Source organism: Xiphophorus couchianus, chromosome 9, assembly GCF_001444195.1.
Source record: "Xiphophorus couchianus chromosome 9, X_couchianus-1.0, whole genome shotgun sequence".
In the NCBI taxonomy this organism is placed as follows: Eukaryota; Metazoa; Chordata; class Actinopteri; order Cyprinodontiformes; family Poeciliidae; genus Xiphophorus; species Xiphophorus couchianus.
In genome coordinates, this window is record NC_040236.1 from 4,727,318 (window position 1) to 4,752,630 (window position 25,313).

The 25,313-nt window shown below is 38.1% G+C and overlaps 2 protein-coding genes across 4 annotated transcripts in view; both read right to left on the reverse strand.

The window, feature by feature from the left end:
• Nucleotides 1-114: 114 nt before the first annotated feature.
• ctdspl3 (CTD (carboxy-terminal domain, RNA polymerase II, polypeptide A) small phosphatase like 3) lies at nucleotides 115-12,778 on the reverse strand. Of its 2 annotated transcripts, none has more exons than XM_028028297.1 (11): nucleotides 12,518-12,778; nucleotides 9,217-9,340; nucleotides 8,979-9,119; nucleotides 7,853-7,967; nucleotides 7,585-7,696; nucleotides 6,308-6,394; nucleotides 5,323-5,385; nucleotides 5,165-5,244; nucleotides 4,939-5,065; nucleotides 3,843-3,938; nucleotides 115-563 (listed from the first exon to the last, which is right to left on the reverse strand). In XM_028028297.1, the coding sequence occupies exons 1-11, from the start codon at nucleotides 12,635-12,637 to the stop codon at nucleotides 498-500; spliced, it is 1,131 nt and encodes a 376-aa protein (XP_027884098.1). In that variant the 5' UTR covers nucleotides 12,638-12,778; the 3' UTR covers nucleotides 115-497. The 2 variants fall into 2 exon arrangements, with proteins under 2 accessions (XP_027884098.1, XP_027884097.1); XM_028028296.1 differs by having other exon boundaries at nucleotides 9,196-9,340.
• Nucleotides 12,779-14,425: 1,647 nt separating this feature from the next.
• Nucleotides 14,426-25,313, reverse strand: part of arid3a (AT-rich interactive domain 3A) — a 73,820-nt gene continuing 62,932 nt past the window's right edge. Inside the window, exons 7-9 of one of the 2 annotated variants that reach the window (XM_028028030.1) lie at nucleotides 24,166-24,459; nucleotides 22,445-22,534; nucleotides 14,426-20,711 (exon numbers count right to left, since the gene is read on the reverse strand). In XM_028028030.1, the coding sequence (XP_027883831.1) occupies nucleotides 20,560-20,711; nucleotides 22,445-22,534; nucleotides 24,166-24,459 (536 nt within the window). In that variant the 3' untranslated portion in view covers nucleotides 14,426-20,559. The remainder of the gene's footprint in view (nucleotides 20,712-22,444; nucleotides 22,535-24,165; nucleotides 24,460-25,313) is intronic. The other variant, XM_028028031.1, reaches the window with a different exon arrangement.

A 25,313-nucleotide genomic window follows, 5' to 3' on the forward strand; every position in this document is an offset into this window, starting at 1 on the left:
CGCTCAGGGAAGGCCACGCCCACTTCCTGAATTATTTGCATCAGAACCACACCTGACATTACCACAACAACCAGTCAAGTTAAATATTGAAACAATGAGCTAAGGCAACACAGCAACGCTCCATTAGTTCTTTATTGTTGGAGTAAATGTATATAATTTAACAACAAAAAAAGCCTCTAAAATATACAGATAACAGCTGTTGATTAGCAATATGATCAGTAAATAGAAAGTTAGAAATATTAACAAAATAATTCAAGTTTTGTTCGGGAAATATTTACACGTGTTAGCAGTTTGCTGCTTGAGGAACCAGTTCTGGAAAGAAGCCGGGTTCAGGTGACGATCGGTCAGCAGCGTCTGAAATGTGCCGTCCTTTAAGGAGAACCGGCCCGGTTCCCGACACGGACATACCGCCTTCCGGTCAGGCGGTCCAATCTGGAATCTGCAATTCAACCTAAACATGAGCTACAACAGTCAGCTGGTGAGGCGGGGAGGGTCTGTCAGTCCTCGGACAGCAACCTGTGGAAGTGGTCCTTCCTCTTCTTCAGAACCTCCTGAAAATCCTCCTGGAGAAACAAAAAGAATCTGACCTGTAGCCACGGCAAGAAAGGCAGATGTTCAGTTCATAACAGCTGGGAGGGTGAAGAGGTTAATAATTTCATCAAAAAGAAAAAGAAATATACCCATAAGCCTTTTCTTGAAGAGTTTAAGTCGCTTTCACACTAGCTCTGTTCAGTCCGCTTTAATCAAACTCTGAAAGAAGGTCTGGTTTGTATGGGGGAGATGTGAACGTGTAATCCAACTCTGATGTGGACCAAAACAGCGAACGCTGGTCCACCTAAAAACCTTAAGTCTCAGTTTGAGTGAATATATGGATGACAGAAAGCGGACTATAGCGCAGAGGATTCTGGGTAAATACAACCAAAACAAATGTGAGTCTAAACGCCAGCGGGAAAAATGGCTCATTGTTAAACCCTGCAACCGCTAAAATCTGATGCTAATCCATTTTTGTTTACATTTAGTGAAGAAAGGAAGTTCTGCTCAGTGTCTTATTCAGAGGTTTTTGTGTTGTTTCCTTCAGTAGTTCTTGGTGCAGCGCCACCACTGGTGAGGAGAGGAACAGGTTTTTCATTTAGCTGAACCTCACCAGCTGAAAATGTAACGAATGTTTGAGCCCCAATCCAACCGAGTTTACTGAACTGTCAAGGGTGAAAACTCTTTTAAGCACACTTTCATTTCCTCCACTGTTTCTAGGTTGGAAATGACGTTACATAATTGTTCTGTTAACTCTGGCCAGGAGTTTGGAAAAGAACAAAAACAAACCAGTTTTTAAACTCTATCACAGATAAACAACAGCCTCAGTCTGCAGCAGCTAGGGTTATTCTTTTCTTTCAGCAGCATTTTACAAACACCAGAAAACAGATCCAAGCAGCGGCAGATGTTACAGTAATTTAAAAAAATGAAATTAACTCCAGGAGAGTTTCTATTGCTTGTACCAGGTGTATAACTTTAACTGCAGTGATATGGATGCCATAAGGCAGGGGTGTCCAAACTTTTTGCAAAGAGGGCCAGATTTGATCAAGTGAAGATGCCCGGGGGCCAATAGTTTGTTCGGACATTTTTTGATTTTTTTTTTTTACCCCTCCAGGGGGTATTTTGTAGGCTCTAGTGTCCCTTATGTGACAGCAGGCTGACAGGAAACAGGGAAGGAGAGGGGGGAAGACATGCGGCAAATGTCATCGGGTCCGGGAATCGAACCTGCGACGGCCGCGTCGAGGACTCAAGGCCTCCAAATACGGGTCGCCCTACGCCACCACGGCACGCCCTGGACATTTTTTAACTACAAACGTTTCATGCAAATACACAATTTTCATTATCACAATTATCTTTATTTTTCAAATGACAAAAAAAAATATATATATAAGCCACTCAGGCAAATGAGAACAACTCTAAAAACCCAAATTCTGCCTTTCTTTCATATCTGGAGAGTCAGATAACATTGAACGAACTGTATGAAATACCTTAAATTTACATGAGTTTAAAAATATCTTTGCCTCAAGAACATTTTAAACAGGAGTTATAAGTAATGCAAAGTTGTCTGTTATTAAATCTTAAAACAAGTGAATTTTGCTCGTCATTTACAATATCTACAGGTTCATAACCAAATCTTACTCAAGAGTTTAATAAAAATAAGTGCCATAAGTCCAGGTGCATAAATGTTCGATTGGCTCTTCACTGCTGATAGTGACAGACGTTGCCGTTCAAAATACTCAGTTTCATGTCCTCAACTCTCAGTGCCACACTGTTACTGCCAGGCAAACATTTTTCTCAAATTCTTGCTTCTTCTCAGGGCAAAATGTTCTCCACCATTTTCATAACACAGTCTTTGATAAATGTACCTTCAGTAGAAGGTTTGCCATGTTTAACAATAACATCGTAGCTTGCTTTGGTGGTATTTTCTTTTGACTCACAGGCCCGCGTGAAGAATCGCTGTTGTGATGCCAGTGCAGCTTGGCGTTGCTTCACTTTTTCAGCACGGTCACTTCCTGTTAGCTTGTTGTATGTGTTAGCATGTTTAGTCTGATAGTGTCCTTTTACGTTGAAATCCTTAAACAAGGCAACCGTCTCACAAATTAGACAAGCACAATTGCCTTGATTTTCAGAAAAGAAGTATTGTAATTCCCATCTCTCTTGAAAGCGGCGGCCCTCACTGTAAACTTTCCTCGTTTTCTTTGCAGTGGCCATGGCAGAAATGAGTGGAGAGCGGTTCGCTGCATGGAGGCAGAGACTGATAGTATTAAAGTGGTGCTGCCACCATTTGGTGAAAGGAGGAATTACAGTTTCAAGTTTTATGATTTATTTATTCTGTTTCACAGTGCAGGCGGGCCATAAATAATACATTATAAAACCAAAGCTGCGGGCCGTATGAAATCTGACCGCGGGCCGTGATTGGCCCCCGGGCCGGACTTTGGACATGCCTGCCATAAGGTAACTATGGACCATCAATGCAGACCACTCACATTCCGTCAACATTTTTTTTTTTTTTTTTTTTACCAACTGCTTTTCTTCTTGGAGGCGCTAAAAATGATGACGAATGAGTGGTCAGCACTGATTAAAAAAATTTAAATTACTGTAACATCTGTAACATTGTATTTTACTTATCGTCTGTGGGTTACATTATTTTAGCCTTCAATGATAATGTGGCTTATTAAAAATCTAGTGAGTGTATTTTGTCCTTTTTTCAGTGTAAAAGGAGGATAAATAAAAGCATCTGCCAATACAGCAGTCAGAAAACTTGTCATAATTGTTTCTCTTGATATTTTGACTATTAGTCTTGATGATGATCTATAAGAGTTTTAGTTTGGAAGGCCTAACAGCCATCCCCCTAATCTTTAATTCCTTCCATATTTTCTTTATCAGATTCAAGTCAGGATACAGCTGCACCTCTCTAAAAGTTTAAAATTAATTCCAGACATAAATAGATAAAATAGTTTATGTGCCATAAACAAGCCATTAAGAATAGATTTATACACACAAATTATTAATTTTAGACTAGACATACAAACTTAACTACTTAGCCTGCAATGCCTTAATGTGTCCACATGAGGGCAGCAGAACTTTCTGTGCTGAAACTCTTTAATGAGCAACAATATTTTTCCTTTAAGTGTAACGTCTAGAGGAATAAAAGCCCAGGATTCTAACTTTAACACATATTTTTGTAATATTAGATGATTAAAAATGAACTACAGGAGCTGTTAAATGTTTTATGGTTATTTTCGCCTGTGGCAGAGCGTGTTTCTTTGGGATAAATCTAGGGAAAGAAAAGCATCTAGAAGCAGACTTACCGCTGGAGCCAGTCTCTCCATGTAGGAGACGAGTTTCTGCAGCTCTTTGTCTTCTGGTCCTCCAGACCAGCTCTTAATAGGTATCGTGTTCATCAGCTGGAGAAAGGAAAAAATTATGAGAAACAAAGAAAACACTAAACTAGTGAGGAACAAGTAAACCTACAGAGGGTTAAAATATCTTATTTTAATTGTAAAGGAGGACATAGAGGAAAATTTGTTCAGAGACTTAAAAATGAGATCTTATTGTGATATCCACTGGCACTCTTTGGTGTAGATGTTGTTGCAGAGGGACGAATCACAGTTATGAGTAATAGTGGAGTTTAAAACAAAACCAGATGACAAAATGTGGCTTCATCCTCACTGATGTGTCAATATTTAATAAGCAGGTTGCTGCTTTTTAAAAAAAACATTATGTTTACAGCCCAATCAGGCTGTGTTACAGCGAGAAAGAGCAAGACATCAGCGGCTAACAAGAAGGCTGAACATCTTGCAGCAAAGTTGCTCTTTTATTTGCTTTTGAGGTTTCAACACTGAGCCGTTATCGAACATGTTGAATGTGGAAATGTTGGCAGCTTTTCGGAAATCTAAGAGTTATAGTGAGCAGGAGTGTTTTAAACAACTTTAATTAGTTCTTAAAGAGAAATGGAATTGCAAAAACCAAAGCTCAAGAGTGTGTCTTTATCAAAAAATAAAACAAATCTTGCTGCACATTATGAGAGAAACCCCCCCCCCCCAACATTTTATTGCAATGCTAAAGAGTGCGATAATAAGTTACCCCAGATTTTTCTGACTCTTAATTTATCCCAATTTCACTGCAGTCATGTTTATCTGCTAAGTTATTAAAAATAAAGTACTTCTAGATTTTTACTCCCACTGATGACTAACCAGACATCTATTTGTTTACATATTGTAAAAAGAGTTATACTTCTTTAGATATTATCTGCATGCATGGCATTAACACACGGTAACCTCCCAAACATCCAGACAATCCTTTGCAGTTGAAATATTAAGTTCATCCATATTGTGCAGTCCTACTCTCTGATAATTAAATACATTTTTTAAGCTATACAGCTTTCTGTGTAGTAAAGTTTCTCACGTGGTATGGGTAGGTGTGCGGTGCGTTATCCAGAACGACGGTTTTCGTCAAGTCTCTCCCGAGGATGCTGAGATCCTTGATGTAGTGACCGAGGACGCAGGCGCAGTCGTCCTGATACAGGCGGTGTCTGAAAAAAATAAAAAAATCAGAAGCAGCTCAATGGCAACTTGTAACAAAGCAGAGAAAAACAAATAAAATATCAGCAGCAGCTCTGAAGGCGACGTACCGGAAGAGTTTCTTCTGAGGGTCGAGGATCTCCAGGATCTTCTCAGCGTATTCCTTCTTTGCACAGGTGTAAACAAAAAGCTGGAAATCACAGGAAGCTGCGGTTAGGAGTTTGTAACTGATTTACAAAGAGAAACAGAAACTGTGAGTCTCTCAAACCTCGTAGATTTTTGCCATGGCTTGAAGAAACTCTCTCACATGTGGACGCAGGATCATGTACACCTGTTGAAAGGAACAAACACTTCTTTATTAAAAAATCATGAAAAATGACTGGTGTTGCATGAATTGCATATTGCCTTATGCGAAGCTTTTACTTTAAACTTTCTAGTAGCTCTGAATCATTCCCAGGATTTCTCTGTGGCATCTTAATGTTTGGGTTACACAAGCATAAGGGAATTCTGGAAATGTTTGGGAGTGCTGCATTGGTGGTGTAAGGCATTATTATCAAGAAAAGGCAAAGAAATCTTAATTTTGTTGTTTCCAGTACAGTTTTATGCCAATACAGACTTCTGTAATTTTTTTCCTACAAGCCGATTCGATTTTAATCAACCAGAAAACATAAAACATACAAAACTAAAAAAAAAAAATGTTCCAGGTTCTCTGATAGAATTATTTGTTCTGAATCCACCCAAAATTTAATGAATGACAGCAATATTAACCCAATTTCTGCCTCAAAGCATGTCCACAACTGATGCCTTTTAAAAATAAACTGACATTACAAAATTGTAAAATATTTGTAGACAATAAATGTTGGGAGTTTTAGTTTTTCACAATTAATGAACAGCTGGAGAGTGTGAAAATTATACAATTATGATTTTAATCTCGGAGCTTCTTGCTTTAGTTTGTGCAACAACAGACCTGAATGTTATTACAAGATTTAAAAAATGCAACTTTTCTAGAAAATGTTTGTTTACTAAACAGCAAATTTCAGATTCACTAACTCGGCATGTTCCATAAAACCGTCCGTTGTGAGCCACATGTAGGATTTTATTTATATTTTCCTGCTGTTGGTTAGATTCAGCTCACCTGAATCTAACCAACAGGCTAACAGGAAGCTAAAACAGAACCTGGAGCCGAGATGAGAAACTCATCGAGCCATTTGTTGGAGCATCAACTAAAGAAGAAGGTGGCAGAGATTATTTACCTGGTATTGATGATCCTGGAATGTGGTATAGAAAGTATAATCTGCTTCTTCGATCACATTCAGGGAGCTGAACATGAGCGTCTCCTCCTATTCGGGGAAACAAAAACGTGAATCGGTCTTCTTTTAAATCCAGCTGCTGCCATAACACAAATGGTTAGGACTAAAAATAAAAAAATGTCATTGATATTCATGTTTGTTGTCAAGTCTCTACCAATATTTTGCTCTTTTCCCAGAACCCCCTAACCTTTAATGCAGCTAGCGAACCAAACCAAATGACACTGAATGGATATCGTGCTGGCAGCAGAGTTATGTTTAAATCAGGTTGATTTCTTTGGTTTGGTTTTTCACCTCCGGTTTGCTCCATCGCACTAAAACGTCTCGATCAATGATCCGACTCGCTGATCCAGCAGCTGCTTCAGCGGTTCACAAGTTTAGGGGAGTTAATAATTAGGGAGCCGAGCTGCAGCCTCCCTTCTCTTTAAAGTCGGGGATAATTAGCTGCAGACGGGATAATGAACAGCTGCTTTAGCTCAGATAGTTTCTACACGCAGCATAAAACTCACATCTAAATAAACATTTACTGTTTATATGATGAACAAATAAAATCCTTCTCAGTCTTTGGGACTAGGAATTAATTAAACAATTAATCAGATTAATTGTGATGAAATGATTATTAAAATAATCGGCAACTAAGTTAGTAATTGATTATTTGTTAACTGGAGTTACAGACTCATTTGCTGAAAGAACAACCCAGTACCAGAGCCAAAACTGTACAAAAAATATGTACATTTTGATTTTAAGATGAAAACATTTGTAAATGTGTTCAACCCAAAACCTCTCAACTGAGTTTTAGCTTCACCTGGCTCAAATTCTCTAAAAATTAATCTGTCATTAGGCACCTTTTGTTGTCCATAAAGCGCAGATCTATTCACAGTTTGATGTTAAAGTATTTCTTATCTTCAGATGGATTTTTTCTACAATTCTGATCAAAACGACACTAATGGAGTTCTAAGCTGTTGCATTATGGGCAATGAAATGTTTATTTTCTTGTTTAATAAAGGAATTAAATTGCTTATTTGCATTTTTGATGAAGCCAATTAATTAAAAAGATTAGCCAATTAATCATCACAATAAAGTGATAGGATAACCAGTTGCTAAATTATTTGTTAGTTTCAGCTCTACATCATACTAGGATTGTTTTCCAGTTCCAGTATTTATCCCAGTTTGGTTCTGGGATGAACATTAGTGCATCAGAATTGCGGTATGACTGAGCGTACCAAGTCGACCACCAGCGTGGCCTCCGGAGTGCTCCGGGTCTTTGGCGGGATATCTCGGAGACACGGTCGGGAATGCTGAGACTGGGACGGGATGTTCTTGATAAAGGTAAATCTGAGAACACGATAATAAAAATACAACACATAAAAACAGGAGAACATATTTACATTAATGAGGGGACTGGAAATCTAGCTTTTGTTAAAATGAGATGTTTCCTCTTCCAGAGGTAAAAACAAAAAAAAAAAACAGAGAGGAGGAAGAAGAACATACGGATCAAAGACGTCGTCATCCTCATCTCCAGCCAGCAGGTCGATGGAACCGTAACCAAACACTCCTTGTTCTGGGCTCAGCAAAACACTGTTGGCAGTTTCAGGACATTTCATATCTGAGCAGAAAAACAAAGAAAAACAGCCTGAGACGACCCGGCAGGAGCAGCGATTCACTACAGCAGGACTGGCAGAGGAAGCTCAAAAGGTATGATGAATTTTTTCTTTTCTTTTTATTAAATTTTATACTCTCCCAATCATTTATTTATCTTTAATGTCAGATTTAGAAAGCTGAGCTAAGATGTTAAGTTTACTGACGATTACACACAGAGACCGCTGTTTACATCGGAGAGTTCCAACTGGGCTTGTTGCCAATCCAAGATATTACGGATGGTTTAAAAATTGTAAATATAGTGTAATCACACTATTTGTCTTTAAAATATGCAAAGATGAAGAAAAGTGAATAAATCCTAAAAACAGTGGAAGGCTAAGAGCTCATCCAAAAAAAGACTTTGACTAATTTAGAACAAATCCAACTGAAACGTTAAAAATAAAAAAACCTTCACAACGGACTGGCAGGACTTTTTTTTTTTTTTTTTTTTTTTACACATTTCTCACCGTAACATGTTTCTCACTATACAAATGATGAAGTAATTATTCACACAAACTGCTCAGACATAGACATTTCATTTAAAACTGTGATAAATATAGTTTTCTGTTTTAGCCAACGCAGGTGGTTTTCTGACTAGCTGTTAGCATTCAGCCTTCACATTGACTGAAAGCCCTTCTCCAAAACCCGCTGACACGACGCCGTCTGCTGAAGGTGAGGAACTGCTGCTGATTACCAGAAAAACTCTTAATGATGCAATCACCAACACACGGCGGTCTGAACTATTTGCTCATTGTTGCTCGGTCTACATTCCTGTTAACTCAATAAATCAATGTTCCTCGACTGCTGTTCATCTTGTCTGATCGCATGGCGTCACCATGCAGTGGAAAAAGTTAAAAACTGAATCCAAAAGATTTGCTGAAAGCAGCAGAGACCATGAGGCTGATGGAAATGACAGGAGCGAAACTAAAGGAGTCTCTGACCCTCTTCACTGTTTCAGGTCAGAAGCTGAGACACCTACTCTCCTTGCTGGGAGTGAGGAACCGCACGATGGGCGGATAGATGTTTCTGGCCGTGGAGTTACGAGGAGACGCCACGTCGATCTCCGACAGAATGCGCTCATGGTGCAGTATGGGCTTGAGTGGAGTCTTGAAAGCCAAATCTGGAAGACAAGAAAAGGATCGGTTAGGAAAGAGGATTTGTAGATTAAGGAAAATAAAAAACTTAACGAGTGTAACCTGCTGATGGAGATAAAACACCCGATTCTCTGTCCTCAACAGCGATGGCCCTTGGCCGCTTCCTCGCCCGGCCACGAGGCAGCGGCCGCCTCTTCACCGTAGGAACCTCATCTTCTGGTTGGTGAGCCACAGACTCCTCCTCAACCTAGTCACAGGTGAAATAAATAAAAGCAGTTATGAAAATTAGTCTCATTCAATCACGAGATCAAACAATTTAGTCTGTGGTGGCAAAGTTTGGTAGATGTGAGAAATTCAGAAAATCTGATTTTATTTTCACAGATAAAACCACCTTGATGATCCACTGTCAGGGTTTTCCCCATTGTATTATAAGCCTGGTGGGCCTCCAGGCTTTACTTGTGCCCCCACCAGGCTAAGCATTGCTCATTTATTTAAAATGTTTGCATTTTTTAATACTTTATAGTTAGTTATCAGGTGTTAATCTTCCAATCTTTCAATGATACATAATTATCAAGTCATATTTTAAAATTTCCAGTCAACTTTAAAAAATGTTTTAACTCAAAAACATGGCAGGCCGCTGGATGAACGACTGGCCTATAGCCCACTATCTACATCATTATTTAATATTATGCTTTTAGTTTATGAACTTCTAATTCTTTGTATTTAATTTTTCTTTACAGTTCTAGTTTGAGCGTTATAATCTTCCCCTGGAAAATAGAGCTGTAATGGTTGTTTTATTTATTATGATGCACGAGTCAACTTTTCTTTTTTTCTTAAGTATTGAAATTGGCATCATGACATTGTGATTATACCTTTTGTATAATTTGCTTCCTTGTGAATGCAGAAAGTAAAAAGTATTTACATACCAGTGTAGTAAATTTTGCTGGGAGAAGGTTTTTTAAAAAAAAATCTTTTCAAAATGAATTTTGTATCTTCATGCATATCTACAGATTAATTTCGATTATAAACAGCGCTGTTATGATTAATCTATGAGCTTTAGCTGTCCAAATTATTACTAGAGACAAGAATGAGCCTTTATCAAACCAATATTGATTCCATGATTTGTTTTAAGACCAAATGTCCTGAACACAGAGCCTCAAACACTAATGTTTAGTTGATGAAACCAACACTTTCTTAATAGCACCACAGCAACTTCTACTCCACATAATGAACAACAATAGCTAATGACAATAGGCATTTTTTTCAAATGTGCTCATAAAAAGCACATTTAATGAAACCTGAGCATTAAAACATCAGTTGGTGGAACAGAAACGTCTCATTTGGGTTTTTAATGAGCAACATCAGATACTAAACGCTGAGGCCTGATCCGCCATTTCTGCTCTCAACCATCAAACCAGAGTAAACTCCTGGCAGCGGCTCAACCCTCATTTGTGTTCGCAGCGTGAAACACGTGTGTTCTGGTGACCTACTTTCTCTGGACTGACTCTTGCATGCGACCGACTCTGCGTTAATCCAACACAGACTCAGCGCATCCGTCCTCTAAAAGCCATCATTATTTCAACATTTTTACGACAGGAAGAGCTAGTTTTGTTAGTAAGGCACAGTTTCAGCATCAAACTAACTCAAAGTGCTTCACATGACTGGAAGGAATATAAAGGAAACGGGCAAAAAAAACCTCTACATTGCAGTGATAAAGTAAGAGAAAATGATGAGGCTGAAAAACAGATGACACTTAATGATGTTCCAGTTGTTATTAATCAAATGGAAAGCTAAACAAAAGGGGTTTATACTCAAACCCACAACATCAACACATTGATACAATTGCTTTGTAGAAGCAATGTGCTTTGTAGAAGTCTGTGTTTTGTTTATTAAAACATTTAAAAAATAAAATCTCTATTACTACTAGTATTGATCTTAATTTGTCCCTTTTCTTTGTCTTAAAGAAAGCCATAAGGACTAGTTAGGGGTTTGAACCAGCAACCACCAGTTACAAATAAATCCATCTCCTGAGCCACTGCCACCACAGCTTTAGTGTTATTTTTAATATCAATTTATTTATCTATAATCACCAGATTAAAGTCTGACCAAGTTGCTACAGTTCTAGAAACACAAACAGCACTCCTATGTAAAAGTGCCACCAAATAGGTTGCTCAGTATTTGACCTCTGACCCCTCAATGATTACTTCTAAACACATTTAGGAGCTTCACTCTGTGGTTGAATAAAATACACATACCATTTACTCCTCATTGTGCAGAAAAGAGTATTCAAACTGCCTCTGTGCAGTTATACACAATACATTTATTGGCATAAATCTAAATCATCATTGTGACATTAGATGTTGACGCAACGAAGAAAGGAACAAACAAATAAAGAGTTTTGACTAAAAGAAAGGCAAGAAACTGGAAGATTTTACTGCATTTTGCAATTGTCACAGCATGGAGAAAATTGATATTTTGTCTAATATAAACTAAAACCATAAAGTTAAATATGATTTTTAGATAAAAACACAGTTACGGCAAGCATGTGTGTTAAATAGATGGCTACCTGAGCAGATAGATTGGCTTACTAACTACCTAATGTCAGATTGTTATGCATGTATAAAAAAACAGTCAGAATATAATTTAATTTAGGTCAGAAGCACTTGGGGGGGGAAAAAAAAAGCTAATTTCACAAGAAATTTCTGAATCTTGCTTTTGATTTAGTACTGGTAAGAGGTTTGCAAGGCCTTTAAAAAAAAAGAAGATATATAGTAAAAAATAAAAAAAATAAAAAAATCTAGCTTTCGTCCAAGAATTATTCTGATCCATACACATTGTCCTTCCGACGTGACCAACTAATCGTAGAAAGCAGAAAGCAATTAAAAAACATCGAAATGGTTTGACAATTTTAGTTTTTACACACAATATTTTTTATGCTGTACTGTGGTTAGTTGTGTGAAACTTCCGCCCTGATAGTTTCATTTTGAGCTAAACGGTATCTGAAGAACAGATGTTTGTCAATCGGAAGCCAACCTCAGCATTACTCTGAAACAGCGCCTCCTACCGGAGCTCTGAAAATGCCAGCGTTCTATCCACAGTAAAAGCTGATTAAATTACCTTCGTGGATAATTATTTACTACAAAACCTTTAAAAATCTGATCGGTGACCCAATATCTCTACTTCTGATTGACTGCCATTAGGGGCGATTGGTCGTCATTCGTTTAGGCCACCTACCGTTCAGATGCTGTTTAAACACCAGATGCTAACAGTAGTTAGCATCAGCACCGTCTGCTGTGTTGAAACTAGCAAAACATCAGAACATTTGAGCGATAACTGGATATTTCACCTGAAAACTGTTCACTGTTGCCACAAATATGCTCAGTGTTACTAAAATGAAACAACCGTTTTTACATCGATGAGCTACCTTGTTTGGTAAGGGGCTTTCCGTCTCCGTCGTCAAAAGGCGCGTTTGTCTCGACCGTTGACGTGTCCTCCTCGGCGTCTCCGAAGCAGCGGTAATCGTCCTTTGAGACCTAAGTCTCATTTTTCCTTTTCATGCAAGACTCCTAAAGCATCTAAACTGAAACTCTTCCGCTGCACTGTGTTGCCTTCGGGCAAGCGTTTTAGTTCTCCTCCTCCCCGCCCACAACTGGACGTTTACTCGGTCTGAACACGCCCCGCTCATCCCCGCGTCTTCTCGAATCAAAGAGGAGGAGCGAGTTTAAAACTGCAGCGGTGCCTTCGATTCTCTGTTCTGGACGGCGCTTGAGGGCGGTGCTTAAACAATAGAACTAACCACTGTGAAATAAATCACGTGTTCTCTGTTTACGTGTGCCGCCAGCGTGGACTGGACTGCACTTATTCTACAATGAATATTTTATCGAGTATATGGTCAGAAATCTATTCTTTAAAATTATTTTATTTCGAGGTTGTTTTTATAGACTCCTTACAATTTCTGATAAAACTTCAGACACAATTTTTCTTATCTAAACCTTTACTGTATTGTAGTATTTTGTAATAACATAAATATTAGAATATTAGACATAAATATTCAGCCATTCTGAAAATTTTTCAATTTTGACCAGTTCTGTCTTGTATCTTCATTCATTGTTCTGCTTTATTATCAGGCATGTCATTTTTAAGGAAAAAAATCTAAACATACGGAACTTTAAGGAAGCATTAAATCGTTTAAAACTATTTTTAAAATGATTTTCCATAGAACACAATAGGCAACTTAAAAAAAACTATATTACACACATGGTGTTTGGCTTTGTGATTAATCTCTTTGCCATTTTACAATTTTTATATTAATAAAAGAGGTTAAGTATGCTTGTGTTTCAGTGAAAATGTTGACAAATAATCTTAGAAAAACATAACACATTTCTGTTTAAAATAGTTATTTAATACTGTAATTATGTAAAATACCACCTTAGGTATGTTTACACTCAGTAAAGGAGATAAAACAGCTGAACTCTTGACCCTCATCAGCGAGGGGGATCAGATGGCTCAGCGTTGCTGCAGGAGGAATTTTATTGGTTTGGGAAGCATCGCTGCAAATCAATGCCAAGTTCAGCTTCATGCCATTTTGAAATATTTCCGTTATAATGGGATTGGTCTCTTCTGGTGTGATGAAAAATGGGAATCGGATGTATTTCAGTCATAATAAGGAAATGTTGACACACTCTACAAGGGAACATATTTTTGAAGAATATTGCGCCACTGCGCCACTGTGCAGCCCGCAGTTCAAAGTCCTTTACATGAATTAGAAGGAAATACAAACAAAACCGAAAGAAAGACAACAAGGTAATAGAACTACACATTGGTTCCCCATGTTTAATAAGAACAAGAATAAGTTGAATTTATAAGCTGGTATCTGTAAAAGCTGCTAGCAAATTCACATTAACACTTATTCTGTGGGTTTCTCTGGATTCTTCTTCTGATAAAACTAGATGTTGGTTCTCCATGTTTGGTAAGATTAATAAAAGCACCTAAAAATATAATTTATTTTCCTGTAAACTGACAGGCTGGATAATTCAATTCAATTAAAAAAATAAAATTTTGACCCCAAAGGGACATTTAATGTGGATGATGATGTTGTAGGGAAGAAGGATATTAAAACCGTGTTCGCTGCCATTTTTCTTCCAATCTGCTACTTTGTGTTGGTTTATCATAGAAAATCCCTCAATACATTGAAATTTTAATTAAAAAAGTAAAAAGGTTAAAAAATGCAATTACTTTTGCAACTGTGCAGAAGTTTGTCGTTGACATAAAAACTAAGAATCAAACTTCTGCTGGAAATCAGGACAATAAGTAAATAACACCCACAACTTTGTAACATTTAAGAATTGTGATATTTTATTAATTTCAGATTCAAATAAAAGTATTCACACAAACACATATTGACTAAATAGGCAAGAATTGCTCTCCACCCTTTCAGAAAAATAGTGAAAAAAAAACAACAACAACAAAATAAAACAGTTACACCCCCTGCAGCCACTCCACTGTTGCCGTGGCTACCGGGAAACGTCCCATTCATCAAAAGATGGTAATCATTTATAGAAAAACAAAAAAGGAGGGGCAAAAAGTGTCTGTGTGTGTGTGTGTGGAGGGGGACTGGGGGGGTAAATAGCACACATCATGAGAGCAGACAGGAAGATCCACAAACGGACTCGCCATACTAACAGTGGTACAGGAAGTGGTACCTGTTGTGGTACTCGTAGTAGTTCGCTGTTCATCTGGAGGTTTCCTGTTGTTGGAGCTCAATTAGACCGAACAGCAGAAGAGTTACGAACGTGTAACAGTAAAAAAAAATAAAAGAAAAAAGGAAGGAAGGGGGACGCATACGGAGGCGTCCAAATGAGCCTGGGAGTAAAGGGTGAGAAGACACCGGAGTTGAGGATTACCAGCAGCTCAGGTTTAATCTGATGTGTTGGAGGTAATTTCATACCCTGATGTTCGTCCTCGCGCTCTCCTCCCACTGATCAATAACATGAGTCCAAACAGGGTGAAAATAAAATGCATCAAACTGGAGGTAGAGGTAGATTTTCCTGAGAAGTTGTAAGACACAACAGACACGCCTTGTTTCCGAACTGAAGATACTCAAAGACACCCGAAGATCACTCACTCTTTTACTCACTCACGCACACTCTTCTCTACAATAATCACATTATTATCAACATAATCATCGCTGGATTCATAAAACTGCTCTAGAAGTAATCTCTGTGTGCCTCGGTTTCTAAAAGCATGCCAAAAAAAGAACAAAGAAACAGCAAACAAACAATATAAACATGATATAATCCATAGCCCTAAGTAAGCCATCTATTAGAAATAATCTACTTAACAAATCTTAGAAATACAGATTAATTCATATAATTGTCACAGCAGAAGGCATCTTGTTGTTTTTCATTCTCTCATGATGGTTTTCCCTGCCCACAGTCCAACCTGATGGAGGTCAAATCAGTGATAGAGTCCAGTCAAAAAGCCCTGAACCCACCTCAACCCGTAAAATGTTCCAACTCGGCGGCAACGAGTGGGAACAGGACGCCATTTCCAAACAAGATGCTGAGGATCTATAGTTTGATTTATTTTTTAAAAATCTACAGCTTTGGTTGGATGAAAAGCAGCTCTATTTCACCAACATCTGTGCGCAAGAGACCAGGATGTTAGATTTAACAAAGTGGATCTGCTGAGACGGACGTTCCAGTTTGTGCAACAGCATCAAAAAAAGCAGAATTAAGCAGCGACACCAACAAACTACCAGAGCGTAACTTGAGACGACGAAGTAAAGATGGCAGAGCCACCTGAAAGCTTCCCGAGTGGAAAATAAAAAACAGAAAAAAACAGTTTTGTTTTGTGTGCTACTCATTTAAAACCAACGTGCTTATTTATTTATTTTTGCTACAATTTGGCTCCAGTTTGATCACAGCTACACTAAAACAGGACGCCTGGTTCCTGTGAAAATACCCAGACAGAGCTGGAAGAAGAGCGACTGCCTGTGTAAGAGTTTGAGATTTTTCTGTGGTAGTGTGCGTCATAATGCTCCTTCACACATTTCTACATAAACACACTTGAAACACTTGGAAGATATGAGGATATGGTCAGAGCTCGTGTCGTTGAGGTAAATGCGACATGTTCATTTAGAAAGCTGATTGTGCATTGTAATAAAACCTTCCACTCGGGGGCGCTCTTGCCACAAAGGCTTTAAGGCTTGAAAGTAAATTTCCTGCTCTCCTTGCATGACTAAAAATGGTTATTGATTAAAGGAGAGAGTCACATTTAAGCAGATATCTGATTGTCTGCGGTTATTACAATCTCTTTAATGGTCTTTGTGAAGCAAGAAAAAACATTTTGATGAGGTTTTTTCTGCTTGAACGACAGGAATCGTCGATGAGAAGCCGAGTTCCTTGAATCAGGGCTCGGCTTGTGGTTGAAGGGATGTACGAGAGCTTTTTTGAGGTTTTTTCCTTTAGAGGTATACAGTGTTGCCTTAGAATTGTCTCCTGATTGTCGCAACCACGCAATAAAAACAGAGTAAAAACAGAATAAAAACGCCAACCCTCCCTGAAGATACTGCCATGCGCCGAAAGAGAAAGGAGCTGCAGAGCCTCCACTGTTCAAATGCAAATATCCCTCAGAAGCAGTCAATAGATATGCAATAAACATGGATTGACTGGCTGGGGGGGCAGCTGCTTTACCGCTGCCCTGGGAGCTGAAAGGTCAAAGGGTGAAATCTAAAAAGGCAATGTTGATCCTTTAGATCCAGATTGATTGAATTTAGTTTTCCTTCCCCCCTCGCAAACATTCAGCCGAAGCCTTGGTTCTTTTTTTCTTTTTTTTTTTTTGATTGTCAGCAACATGGGATCTGCAAAAAAAACAACCTTTGCTTTCTGTGAGAATTCAGACGGATGCATCTTATTTATTTATCACAGCAGAAACGGTTAAGAGGACAAAATATCCCCATCGATTTTCCCCGCATGGTTTTTGGTGTTAAACTAAAATAAATGCTTTTTACACGGAACTAAAAAGACAAGTTAAAAGTATTTTTCATTAAAAAGCTACTTTTTGATCATTATTTTGAACGCCTTGGTTGAGATTTTATTTTGTATTTTTTCTGCAATCATAGTTATTTTTCTAAAATGTTTACGCCAGCTTTAATGAATGGGTCGTTGGATGTTTGGAGATTCAAATCAAATTAGGAAACGTGATCAATAGAAGACGAATAGTTTCTGTTTGACCTGAGGCTCCTTTTTAAAAAGATAATTTAATTTGTCAGAGCCTTAAAAATACAAAAAGAGTCCATTTGCAACAACCTTCTCTGCTGGAAAGCCTAATTTGTGCCATCTTTTAAAAAACGGGTCACTCCAGATCATCAAACCCAGAACAATTTCTATAAAATAAATAACAGTGGAGCATTTTTTTTTACTATTTAATTTTTTTAAGTTGATAAGGGTGTAAAGGAACAGATGATTATTTAGTAATCCATATTTTTCTGGTTCCTTTGGGTTTAAATGTGTGTCTGAACTATTTTTAAAAATGTCAAACTGGCAGCTAATTATCTAAAAATCCCCATATATACAATTAATAATTAATACATTTGAAAGCAGAACTGCAGAAAAAAGGGGCAAGTTGGAGTCACAAAATCGCCATAAGTGACACCAAAAGGGCCTGAGTCTTTGACAATTCATTAAAATTTTACATATATTTGATTAAATACTACTTTTAATAAACTTTAGACATTTTACCAGAGGAATAGCAGAGTTAAAGACAAATAGTAAGTGTATTATATAAGGGAACATTTCCTTTAAATAACATATATTATCATATTTTAAAGCCAAACACCCTAAAAATCTTAAAAGTATAAAACTTGAGTGACTATTGCCCTTTCTATCTGATTTTAAAGAGGATATATAAAATAAACTAACTGTAGAAAGACTCTTACAGTGAGTCCTCAGATATTAATGTGCTGAAAGCTACATTACTATAGAGTATACCACTCTGTTATGTGGAGAAAAGTGAGGCTTGCATGGCCTGTGAATGTAAAGCATTTTGGTGTCTGAGCTCCTTGGAGGAATGGCAGTGCAGGGTAACAATGCAGGTCAGAATTGGAGTAGAAAATCAAACGTTATGTTGTCAAACTTTTGTTTTTTTTTTCGTTTTGGTGACTTGCAGGCAGACATGGCTCTACATTCAAAGCAACCAGACAACGTTTTTCCAAACTTCCTCCACCTCACTGGATAAATCTCTGTTTCAATATTAATTTTATGAACCCAAACACAAACTGTAAGTTTTGCCATACCTGTTTTGTATTTGGTGGACGTTGGGTTTTCCAATAATGAAGTCATATTTTGTGATGCATTCCTGACTGCTCTGTGTTTGCTTTTTTCATGTTCTCAACTTTGGACCCATTCTGAACGACTGGGTCGAAACGTTTTGAAAATTATGCTAAATGCTCTTGAGGATTGTCTAAACTGATTGAATAGAAGGTTTCGATCGTCAAATGTTAAACTGAAAAAGAACTGACTTAAGTTTAAACATTTTGTTTAAATCAGGCTACTTTAAATACAATAAAAATGTAAAATTTCAATTCTTTTTCACTTAAATTTCTTATGAAAGGGGTTCTTTATTTAGTGTGTAGAGTAGAGTGCTTTTGAAAAGTGACCAGTGTTTGTTTAGCAGCTGGTGGTGATTTCCCACAGAGAAGCGAGTACAGGAATCAAAGCCCTGACAGCCATCTGGTGATATTTGACTGAACAGTAAAAAGTGATTAGGCGGAGGAGCTGCTCACTCTCTGGTCACCTCACGCTGCGTTAAGGCCTCAGAACAGAACCAGCGCACAAAGCCTGATTTAGGGCTGAGTAACGATCTCCAACAGCCGACAGCCCAGAGAGGAAACGCAGGTTCAAGTTCAAAAAGCTAATCGATTGAACTATTTCAAGATGCAGAGACACTGCTAGCTGCTACGGCGTGCCTCTTCTGTCATAAAACCGACCGGGTTCGCGCCGATGATAAGACACAAGCAAACACGTAGAAAGGTCCAGATTGAACCGCAGCGGCTGCACAGTTTGAGGATCACAAAACATTCACTGCTGTAACGTCGATGGAGAAGGCGACATCCATGTCACAGCGCAGGATAAGAAGCACTTGGATCAGAAGAAGCGCAAAGACATGAAGAAAACAAGGCTGAACGGAAAAAATGAAAAATAGAAGCATCTGTAATCAAGATTACGAAGAGCTGAAGATGCCTGTCGGGTTTCTCCTGAGGCCCACATGATTGTCCGTGTGAGTTTCAAAGAAAGCAAAAGGATTGAGTGGACTCTCAGATCAGAAAATTGCTTCATTTCTGATTGAAGGGGCTGAAGCATGACACAGACCTGAAGAGGCAAGAGGGTAAAATGTCGAAAGCATTGCTCTGTCCAGTGTAATAGAAGACAGCTAAAAATCACACAAAGCAAAGAGACACCTGAGAAAAATCATAACGCGATATTTTAGCTAACGACGAACCTTAAACTGAGCGCCGTTCTGCTCCAGAGAGCCGTTCTGGAAGCGTGGCGAACACGCGTCTGAGACTGGCCACGTGAAAACATACAGGACGAGCCGCGGCCGCCTCTGGAAGAACGAGCGCACAGACAGACAAACAGCAACGTGCAGAAAGCATGCCACATGGAGTCTGGATAAGAGCGATAATACAGCAACAGTCCTGCGGGTAAGCAGAAGATCCCTGCTGGTTCTTCTGCTTCACTTAAGACTGCCATCAGGACCAAACCTGCACTTGTTCTCCCACAGGGCTGCCACGTTTATAAGGTTATCTGGTTTTACAACAACATTAGGTCACAGCCACACAATGTTTTATGCCCTGAAGAGAAAAAAAAAAACATACCTTTTAAAGCTTTTCTGATTAAAAATAGAGGATTTTCATACTTCTTTTTTCATAGAATTCTTAATATATAGATTACTTTTCCTGCAGTGAGAGGATTGTTAAAGGTTTAAACAATAAAACACAACAAAGAGAATAACAATAATGATAATAATGACAATGAAAAGTTAAAATAATAAAAAAATCTCTCCTCTTTAAGATATAATATCATTGTCAGTCAGTAGCTGTGTTTGTGTGTGTAAACAATGCGTTAGCCTACCTAGTTATTATCTTCTCTGTTGTTCTCCAATAATCTGTACATTTATGCAGAAATAAATAATTCACAGGTTGTGCACAAGTTTTAGCATATACTGGCTCTCAGTTGGGATTATTTCTTTTCAAAATCCTTTTGGCGATGAAGAACAAAAGAGGTGAGTTTGTGAGAGAAAACCTGAGATAGTGTACTTCAAGTGAGCAGAGTTTCAGTTTGTCTTTCTGTACTGATGATGGTTCTTCTCTTCTTTTCTTTTTGGCATAGATGATGTAGAAAATTAGGTTGCTTTTTGGCTTTTCTTAGCGTGGTAATAATAAAAAAAAAAATGGGGGGAAATTTGTTAAGACAGCTGGTTGCTGGAGGCTGAGGTAGGTGTGTTTTGCTGCTGCTGCTGCTGTGGAGCAATACGACTGCTGACAGACTTGTTGGAGAGGGATGACACAGACGCACCGGACGAAGCTGACCCTGCTGCTGCCTGAGCGAAAAGGACACCTAGACAGGAAATTGGGCAAAAGGAAAACCAGCAATCACTGTTAAAATCCACAGCACATCAATTTAAATCCAATCTCAAGACTTATGAGTGAAGAAAATAGTAATATTTCACTAAAAACAGGAAACCAGGGGCTTAATTTGCACCTTATAAACTTTATGTTTTTAAAGATATAAATCCATAAAATCACTCTAGATGTCTTTGATGGAGGCAATTGGTTACCAACATGCACTGAAAAGATAGGTAAAAAAGATTATTTATTCATAGAGCATTATTTTAACTCAACAATTTCCTGTCATAAAAGATTTAATTGTAAATGTTTCCTTTGGACATAGATTGACACTGTAGCACCATCCTCTGCAAGATAAGCGATTAGTTCAGGTCATTCTGATGTCATGATGTTAAATAAAATTAGTCAAAGTCGATATGTTTGCAAAAGGCCAGACCTCTGAGTGGAGGAGCATAAATGTTCAAATAGAAATATGTTTTTGGTTTTGAAAAATAGAGACTAAATGGGCAGTAAGAGGAAAAAAAAGAGAAAGCTGTTAAAGAAAAACTAAAAAATATAAAAAATGTCCTTTTACTTTTCACCATAAGTAACTCCTTCTGTAGTGAACCTGAGACAATTTCTAATATATTTAGAGAATACTAAGAGACAGGATGAAGGAAATAATTAGTGGTCATTGTTTACTAAAATTTAAGGATTGTTTAAAATCATATTGGGACTCTGTGTTAAGAGACTTAAATCACAAATTCAGATCAGTTAATCTCAATATTTTCAAGCAAACGTCAGCCTTCTTTGTTACTAATATTATATTAGCAGCTTTGATAGTTTTCTACATTTCTGAGGCACATAAATTAATGATGATTTTACTTTGTAGTATTATATTTCCAGAGATATGCAGTCTTTAGTTAATTAGTTATTTATAAAACATACAAAACTAACTAAGGCACCTGGCCTTAAACAAACATATATAGACATTTTTATAAAATGTGGTTGTCTTAACAGCGATTTGGTAAAATATTTCTAATGTGATAAATAAAAGCAGCAAACAAAGCTTTGAGTTGCTTGATCTCATTTTAAAGGTTTTAAAGGTTTAGATTAGCTCTTTGTTTAATCAGGTGGGAGTGTTTGCTTGATGGTACACATTTGCATCAAGAGTACTAGACCTTAACTTCATGCAAAGAAAAAAGGAGTGGTCACCTGACGTCTTGTCTGTAAAGTGGAGTACAGGAAGAAAAGGATGCATTCTGTTTCTAAATAATGAAAGAACTATTCTGTCTGATTTTTGAAGAAATAAAGTTTCTCCATTAATTGAACATGTGATTAAACAAAACAAAATAAACAGTTTTTTGAGAGATCCTCAGGTTTAGGGGATGTTAACAATTTAAAAATTTTCCTTAAAAGAGATTTAAGTTTGTTTGTTGTTTTCACAACCAACAACTTTTGTGTTATTAATCTAAAGCTACATTAGCAGAGGTTGCCAAAAATAAATGTGTTTTATACCAATGAGATCTGGAAAAGTTTACTATTTTGATGCCGTTCTCGAAATCAAAATCTGATTGAGTCTCTAAAGATTTTAACATCTATCAATTTGAATATCTTGAAGGTAAAGGCTTGCAAAGAGAAGACAACATATACATTGTCTCCCAATATCAAATTATGAGGGGGGGTAATGACAAAGGAAGGAAGTGACGCGCTGTACTTCCTGTATGGCATCACAGAGGTACTCACCAGTGTATACCACTCCATTGAGCTCCACTGACATGCTGATGCTGTTTGTGCCGTTTGTGGTGAGGTTCAGAGCCGACTCTTGCCTGCCATCTGCCAGGAAGACAATAGGTTATTTTTTTATAATAATCTTTTGTCCAAACAGTGTTAAAAATCTCACCCAAAAGACACAGATAGAGTGGAGTGCACAAGTATTTATCTTCGCAAACAAACACATTTTGTGCGATCTGTTTTTAAATCATCTCTATAAGAACATTTCTGTGAAGTTTTATCGCTTACTGAGAAACAGTTTGCGTGTTCCATCAGATAGTCAGAAACCGAGACGAACCTTTGCTATAAGATCAAAGATGCCGCTTGCACATAACAATCCCCACAAAGAAACACACACATGTAAGGCATGTCTGCATGCGTGCTGCTCCTATAAGCTAAACAGGTCAACATATAGGCCTGCTGCTAGCGCTTTCCTTACTGCTGCGGTTTGTGGTGACAAGAATGTATTGAGATGGCAACTGAAGCACAGAGGGAAGACGGGTGAAATCTAGAAATCATACACAATGAAAGAGAGGAAAAAATGATAAAGGTGTGCTGCAGTAAAAACAAAAAGGTAACCTGATGTGTATCTATATCTATGTTTGACATAAAACGCTTTCCAAGATGACCGTTTAAGTCAATAAGGTCATTTTAACTAGGGCTGCAACTAATGATAATCTATCAATTATTCTGACAATTATGTAATATGTAATTACATATTGCAGAGATTTTTCTTTCTTTCTTTCTTTTACAATATTGTCTTAACGGTGACCTATTATGCTTCCGTCTGCAGGTTAGGATAGTCTATGGGTGATACAAAACATGTTCATTACATTTCTTTGAACAAAATGATCCAGATAATCAGATTTTCTGCTCAGTTCTGTCTGTTTAGAATTTACAGAATGATCTGTTTTAGGGCGCCTTGTAACTTTAAAGCCAAATTAACTGCTGCTGGCCACGCCGCCCAACTCAACGTTTATATTCACACATGAAAATGGCTGCAAACATATGTGCAATTATACAGCCATACATCTTAGAAAAGCATTAGTAGAGCCTCCTGCACAATCAACAAGAAGGCAACAAGTGGTTTCTGGATGGTAAGTCAACAACAAAACACTCGTCTTTTCCAGCAGACATTGCACAGAGCATACAACAATAAAACCACCGGACCAAACAAGCTGGAGCTCGGTTGGGGTTGCTAGATAACGGGTTGGACTTGGGTGGGGTTGCTAGGTAACGGCACAGAGCCCGTTGAATGTGACCCAACCCTTCAGGAGGTTTTTGAAACGGATCATTTTAAAAACACTATAATATTGCCAGAAAACTCCTGGGTCTATTTTTATGCACATGGGCTGTTTTCAGAAGCAGTTGAGATTCAAATTGAAGTACAAAAACATGCAAAATGTTAATCTTGTAAAATGCTTTTTGTGCCTACATTTAACTCAAAATGTAAGCAATCAGAATATTATCAACAAAAATGTTTATACATATGGTTTAATAAACTGTAATAGTGTGTTTGTTATGTGTTTGTATATACATCAGACTTTCCAGAAACTGATAAAAACAAATATTTCTCCCATTATTATTCTGTTATTTAGTAAATTATTTTGGTAGCATATATTCACATAGTTAAAAATAAAACATTTCTGCTTGTGAGGAAACGCTGCAGAAGGTCTGCTTGCTGCGTTCGGCACCTTGATTGTTGATGCGGATGTTCATGGGTATCTGAGCCGTCATGGCCAGCAGGTTGTGCTGCAGAGCTCTCTGCAGCAGCCGGTGGTGCTCCTCCGCAGGCAGAGCCATCTTCTTCTCCGGAGGCTCACCCGCCTCCAGTTTGTCCCTCAGCTGCTCCAGAGCCGCCACCTGAGCCGCCATGGCCGCCTGGGCCGCCGCCGCCGCCTGTACGGCGGCCACCGAGTGGCCGGGCATGGGACCCACCGGCAGAAGAGGAATCCCGACCCCTGGCAGCGGCTGGCCTCCCTCCTCTTCTGGTCCGACACAGAGAAAATCGGCGTCAGATAAAATCAAATACATTGAAATCCGTCTTTCTCAAACTGTGAGTCCGCAGGCTCCCCCTAGTGGTTCACAAGGTACTGCATGTAAATGACCGTTTATGTGCCGTGACGTCAGCTCAAAGTGTGACGCTACAGCTAGCTTACCAAACGATCGTGGCTAAAAACAACAGTGAATAAGTGGATTAAAAACGGGTCACTGAAAAAGAACTATAGATACCGATGGAAAGGAAACAAAGCCAGGTTTACTTATATGATCGGAGGAAGTCAAGTCATACCTGCAGAGTTTTGATGTGCCGCTCACGAGCGATTCGATTCTTTTGAACGCCGCTATGCCGTGAACGAGTCTCAGTTAGTGAGAACTGTTCTTTGTTTTTTTTTCTTATACGACTCTGCTCGCAGGTCAACAGCTATTATTGTTTTTATTTTTAAAACAATACAAATAATTATATAATCTGATTTAGTATATTAATAATGTCTTGTGATAGGATTCTACAGTCATTGTTGGGTAGTAGGAAGGTACATTTACTTGAGAAACTTGGGGGGGAAAAAATACTTTTAGGAATATTTTTACTAAGCTGTACTTTTTACTTGAGTAATTTTATTACAAAGTATTACTACTTTTACTTGAGTAAAATTTCTCTATACTCTACCTATTGAGAGTCACTTCACCGAATGAAGAATATAATAGAATAGAAGTACTTTATTCATCCCAGCAGGGATATTACTTCGCAGTTACAGCATAGAGACAAGACAAGAGACAAGACACAATAACAATGTCCGGGTGTTGAGTCTGGAGTCTGGCTGTGGCAGAGCTGATGACGTCACAG